This window comes from Blennius ocellaris, assembly GCF_963422515.1.
Source record: "Blennius ocellaris genome assembly, chromosome: 23".
Lineage (NCBI taxonomy): Eukaryota > Metazoa > Chordata > Actinopteri > Blenniiformes > Blenniidae > Blennius > Blennius ocellaris.
The window spans coordinates 18,684,260-18,690,841 of NC_137672.1; the positions used below are offsets into that span (position 1 = coordinate 18,684,260).

Here is a 6,582-nt window from a genome sequence, read left to right on the forward strand (position 1 = left end):
AGAAAGAAATGTTCAAAAGTTCAAAGTTCAAAGATCAAAGATCCCACGTTCGATTTAAACAGAGAGTTAAAGGTGAAACGCTCAGCAATTAATATAAAATTAAAATATACATAAAGATTTATACAGAAGTGGAGTTAAAGTCAGTAGAAACTAGAATCGCCCGCCGGCCATAGAGCATCTTCCTCCCACTCATCCTTTCAAGCCACTAGAACAGCAGTAACTCCCTTTTTAAAAAGCTTTGGGCAACGAAGTGACCTTAACATGTTTTCTGCATCCCAGTGGATTTACTTCCGCCTGTAAGGGGGCGGAGCCACACGGGGGTGGGGGGCGGAGCCACACGGGGGGGGGGGGGTGTACCTCGGCCATGTTGATGAGGCCCAGAGCCAGAGTCTTGTAGCCCAGGATGGTCCGGTTCTTGTAGCGTTTCCTTCTCTGTAGCATGATCTGGAGCTTGTTGGCGTCTCTCTTCAGGAAGTGTGGGTACTGCACACACACACACACACACACACACACACACACACACACACACACACACACACACACACACACACACACACACACACACACACACACACACACACACACACACACACACACACACACACACACACACACACACACACACACACACACACACACACACAGATGTGAACAAGTTACAGACGAGGTAGGAAAGTTCACAATCCTCCTTCCTCACCTCCTTTCCTTGCCTCCTTTCCTCACTTCCTTCCTCACCTCCTTTCCTTACCTCCTTCCTCACTTCCTTTCCTCACCTCCTTCCTCACTTCCTTTCCTCACCTCCTTCCTGACTTCCTTTCTCACTTCCTTTCCTCACCTCCTTCCTGACCTCCTTTCCTCACCTCCTTTCCTTACATCCTTCCTCACATCCTTTCCTCACTTCCTTTCCTCACCTCCTTCCTGACCTCTTTTCCTCACCTCCTTTCCTTACATCCTTCCTCACATCCCTTCCTCACTTCCTTTCCTCACTTCCTTTCCTCACCTCCTTCCTGACCTCCTTTCCTTACATCCTTCCTGACCTCCTTTCCTTACATCCTTTCCTCACTTCCTTCCTCACCTCCTTTCCTCACTTCCTTCCTCACTTCCTTCCTCACCTCCTTTCCTCACCTCCTTCCTCACCTCCTTCCTTACCTCCTTTCTTGCCTCTTTCCTCACCTCCTTCCTCACCTCCTTCCCTCACCTCCTTCCCTCACCTCCTTTCCTCACCTCCTTCCTCGCCTCTTTCCTCACCTCCTTCCCTCACCTCCTTCCCTCACCTCCTTTCCTTACATCCTTCCTCACATCCTTTCCTTACCTCCTTTCCTCACTTCCTTCCTCACCTCCTTTCCTCACCTCCTTCCTCACATCCTTTCCTCACTTCCTTCCTCACCTCCTTTCCTCACCTCCTTCCTCACCTCCTTCCCTCACCTCCTTCCCTCACCTCCTTCCCTCACCTCCTTTCCTCACTTCCTTCCTCACCTCCTTTCCTCACTTCCTTCCTCACCTCCTTTCCTCACCTCCTTCCTCACATCCTTTCCTCACTTCCTTCCTCACCTCCTTCCTCACCTCCTTTCCTCACCTCCTTCCTTACCTCCTTTCTTGCCTCTTTCCTCACCTCCTTCCTCACATCCTTTCCTCACCTCCTTCCTCACATCCTTTCCTCACCTCCTTCCTCACCTCCTTCCCTCACCTCCTTCCCTCACCTCCTTCCCTCACCTCCTTTCCTCACTTCCTTCCTCACCTCATTTCCCTCACTTCCTTCCTCACCTCCTTTCCTCACCTCCTTCCTCACATCCTTTCCTCACTTCCTTCCTCACCTCCTTCCTCACCTCCTTTCCTCACCTCCTTCCTTACCTCCTTTCTTGCCTCTTTCCTCACCTCCTTCCTCACATCCTTTCCTCACCTCCTTCCTCACATCCTTTCCTCACCTCCTTCCTCACCTCCTTCCCTCACCTCCTTCCCTCACCTCCTTCCCTCACCTCCTTCCCTCACCTCCTTCCCTCACCTCTCTAACCACACGTGGGTTCAGACCAGTCCAGCAGTGACATTCGTCCCCCAACGTCTTGATAATTGGATTCATTTTAAAATGGCCCCGTCGCGGCGCGGGCGCCGGCGTCCCCCAGGCGCCGCCCCGCTAATCCACACCGGCGCGGCGCCGTGACCCCGTCATCAAGACTCCCCGGCCGCTCTATAAATGGAAAGGAGGCGGGACGGCGGTGGGGGGAGGGACAATGTGGACGAGCTCGGTTTTAATGGGCCGCCTCTCTCGGCGCCGCCGCAGGAAGGCGTCGGATGTACGACGCGTACGGTTCCCGCCCGCCTTGCTCTGGGAGAAACTCCACGACCTCGGGAGCAAAGTCTTAATCCGACTCTTAATTAATTGATCTTAACGAGATTCGTGTTTCTACGGTTTGATGAACTAAGAGGAAAGACGAACCTGCAGGGAGAAGCTGAGCTGAAGGTCCGTCTCCGTCAGTCCAGCTGAGGACAGGAGGATCTCGTTAGAGCGCAGGATCCGCTTGGAGCCCTGAGGAGGAGGAGGAGGAGGAGGAGGAAGAGGAAGAGGAAGAGGAGGAAGAGGAGGAAGAGGAGGAGGAGGAGGAAGAGGAGGAGGAGGGGAGAGGAAGAGGAGGAGGAAGAGGAGGTAGAGGAAGTAGAGGAAGTAGAGGAAGAAGACGAAGAGGAGGAGGAGGAGGAGGAGGAGGAGGAGGAGGAGGAGGAGGAGGAGGAGGGAGAGGAAGAGGAGGAGGAGGAGGAGGAGGAAGAGGAAGTAGAGGAAGAAGATGAAGAGGAGGAGGAAGAGGAGGAGGAGGAAGAGGAAGTAGAGGAAGAAGACGACGAGGAGGAGGAAGAGGAGGAGGAGGAGGAGGAGGAAGAGGAGGGGAAGAGGAAGAGGAGGAAGAAGAGGAAGAGGAGGAGGAAGAGTAAAGATACCAAGAACAACCCAGCAGAGGCAAAACAATTAATTCATCAAGACAACTAGTAAAACAATAAAACAATGAACACGTTCCACCAAGTTCCACCTCGGCAGCCATTTTGAAAAACGTATACATCCAGCTATAAAACAACAACAACAACAAATACAGCTCTACACAAGATCAAAACTCCCTGAATTTACAATCAAATGTGGGTTTTGTACGGGACCGGCCACAAAGGAAGTTGAAAGCGATGGTCAGACCTGCAGTTTGACGGCGATGACCACGGAGGTCAGGTCCTTGTCCAGCTCCTTCAGCATGATCAGCTTCTTCAGCGTCAGGTTGAAGAGTCTGCAGCACAAAACACCACCGAGAGAGGATTAACCCTTCATGTGGGCTCACGGGTCTGTTCCTGAAAACAACTTCAAAGAGACGAAAGGTAGCGAAAAACAACAAAAAGCAAGAATATAATGTCAAAGAATGACATGGAGGATGAAAGACGAGGCTGACAAAAGATCAAAGAAAGAAAGAGAGTTGGAGGAAAGAAGAATAGTTAGACGTCAGCGAATAGAGAGAGGAGGAAACGACAGAGGGAGAGGAGGGGGAGGAGGGGGAGGATGGAGGGAGGAAAAACGAGGGAGACGCCAGCGGAGAGAAAAGAGATGTGGAGATGACGGAGGCCGTCTGACATCACAAAGACAGAAAGAAGAGAGGAAGACGGGAGACGAGGCTTTTCCCTGCAAGCAGGATGAATCTAAAAGAACAGGGGATGAAAGAAAGAGAGAAAGAAAGAGGAAAACTGCTCCCAGATCATTATTCAGAAGACGGTGGAAGAGGCAGAGCGACAAGTGAATTCTATTATTATTATATTATTATAATTCTATATTATTGTATAGATGAGGAGAAAAACCTGGTTGATTTAGTCATTTCATGTAAAAATATATATATAAAACTGTATATATATATATATATATATTTATTAGGATATGCATGTAGTTTATTTTTGTTTTTAAACAAAATATCCATATAAATTATGTTTATATAGATATTTATAAGGTGTATATATGGTATATATTTATATAGCTGTAGTATTTAATTATAAAGATATCTGTGTACAAACTAAATAATTGGTAATAAGGGAGGGAAAATTTCCTATAAAATAAAAAAAAAGTTTTGTTCTTCTTTCATCTCCTTTTTCAAACATGTGGTGTTTTGTTATGTATTCGCTTTGTTTATTTTTATTTGTAAGTTTTTCTTTCTTTTGTATCTACAAATACATTTTTATTTGTTTATACGCGTTTGAAATTCAGACCGAAAATCAGCCTCAAACATTGACTTTTAATTTATTTTAATTGACGTCCCTGTATGAAAGTGGTTTGTTGTGTCACCTCACAGCACAAATAAAAACAACCTGGTTTGATTCCAAATGTTTGTTCTTTCTAGGCTCAATCAGCATCTTCTGCAGAACTTGACATTTTAAATTTAATGACATTGATATCATTGATTTAGAATGACAAGAGCAAGAAAGCAAAAAAAAATTCAAAACAGATTAAAAAAGTTTTCTTTAAAAAAAAAAGTACTCTTAATTAAGGAAAAAATTCAAGATTCATCACCCCAACCCCCAAAAAACAAGTCACAGTTTTAGTGAATTTGGGGAAAGAGAAAGAGAAAGAGAAAGAGAAAGAGAAAGAGAAAGAGAAAGAGCACCGTGATGCAGAAAGATGTGAACACCCATGGAAATATTTGTATTTCTCATCATGACAGAAGTGAGAAGGATTGTTCAGTGTTTTGACACATAAAAATAAAACCAGTATCTTTCTAGAGGGGTGAGTTAAAAAAAAAAAAAAAAAAAAAAGGTCAGGTGGTCCAAACAGAACAGACGGGACATGATGAACTCTCCAGACGAGAGAAGATGAAAGTGAAGATGAAAGTCACACCTGCTTCCTCCTTCCACCGCCACCTTTCATCTTGCTTTGTTAGATTTATTGAACTGCATAATTTTTCTTTGGATTTCATGCTTCGGACTCCTGGGACTCCCCCTGGCACATATCAGAGCGACATCATGTGTCCCCCCCCCCACCCCCCCCTCCCCCCCCCCTCCCACGGCCTGATCAATCACACTTACAAGACAGTAGATGTTTATGGCCCGATCGGGACCTTCGTCACGGGACGTTATAGCCGTAGGTTATGGCCCTCCAGCTAATCGCACGTGAAATACGCCGCCGCCCGATTCAATAAGACGTCACGCAAGGAAACTCACTGCACAACTTCATATAAAATAATAATAAAAAAAAAACTTTACTCGCGTCGTCAAACGGCTGCGAAAATGTCCAATAAAGGAATTAAAGTGCCGCTCAGGAGGGCAGCGGGAGTTCCATCAGTTCCATCCTCGTTTTCACAGAGACGAAGCAGGTAGAACAAATATATATATACTCTTTAAATGTGCAACTGCAGGCTGACTAATGTGAAAACCTGAAAAAGAACTTCTATCGGTGTGTCGTAATCAATGAGCCTCTGCAGCCTGACGTTTGAAAAGCCTGCTTTGTTTCTTGGCCGCTTCCTTCAGGGGGTGGAGGGTCACCTGCCTCCTCTGCTGCTACACCCACCCTCCCACCCTCCTCCATCTCTGGAGCCTTCTCTTCTTCCTCCTATCCAACATTTCTCCTTCTACGACTCCGAAAAGCCACGATTGAACCCTCTTTTACTACTACTTGCCATTATTATTATTACGTCAATTTTATTCCTGAACGAATATTAAAAAGGACTGACCTGAAGAACTTTGAGCTACGAAAGAGTACCCAGAAAAAGTACATCGGTCAAACGTCAATCACAAAGCAAACGGCTTTTCTGTGCTTTGAGTAATCCTTCAATTTCCAATCAAAATTTTATGATTACTCGGAGTAATACTTCAATTTCCAATCAAACTTTTATGATTACTTGGAGTAATCCTTAAATTTCAATAAAAATTTTATGATTACTTGGAGTAATCCTTCAATTTCAATCAAAATTTTATAATTACTTGGAGTAATACTTAAATTTCCAATCAAATTTTTATCATTACTCTAAGTAATCCCACCTTTCCTTAAGGGGGCGCAGAAGAGCAAGTGTTCATAATAATGTGGAGTTAAAAGCGTCAGGACGAGTGTTGATCGTCGCCGTGGCGACTGAAGCCACGGAGGTACGACTTCCTCGGCGTTTCATGCAGACGCCGCCTGGCGTTTTCCCAGCAGCCGCTTGTTTTGTCTGTTTGCTCAACGGCCGGGGGGATGAAAGGTCGCGGGGGAGGAAGGGTTCGATAAAGTCAGTGGGACGGTTGACCTGTGATATTCTGGAAAGGCCAGCGTCTGTGGAGACACACGGCGGGACGCCGGGCGAGACGCTTCAGACAGACGACGCCAAGAAGTGTTTACTGATTTCACTGGTTTGTTGGACATTTAGGACATTTCACTGGTCCGTGGACATTTAGGACATTTCACTGGTCCGTTGGACATTTAGGACATTTCATTGGTCCGTTGGACATTTAGGACATTTCACTGGTCCGTTGGACATTTAGGACATTTCACTGGTCCGTTGGACATTTAGGACATTTCATTGGTCTGTTGGTCATTCATGTTGGATGATGATGTTGGACGATGATGATGATGTTGGATGACGATGTTGGATGACGGTG

General features: G+C 46.2%; 1 protein-coding gene across 1 annotated transcript in view; it reads right to left on the bottom strand.

The window, feature by feature from the left end:
* Positions 1-6,582, bottom strand: part of pacs1 (phosphofurin acidic cluster sorting protein 1) — a gene marked incomplete at its 5' end in the record, with an annotated part of 25,813 nt that overhangs the window by 17,750 nt on the left and 1,481 nt on the right. The window contains 3 exon segments of the mRNA XM_080519017.1: positions 358-483; positions 2,435-2,524; positions 3,176-3,263. Coding sequence (XP_080375143.1) covers positions 358-483; positions 2,435-2,524; positions 3,176-3,263 — 304 coding nt within the window.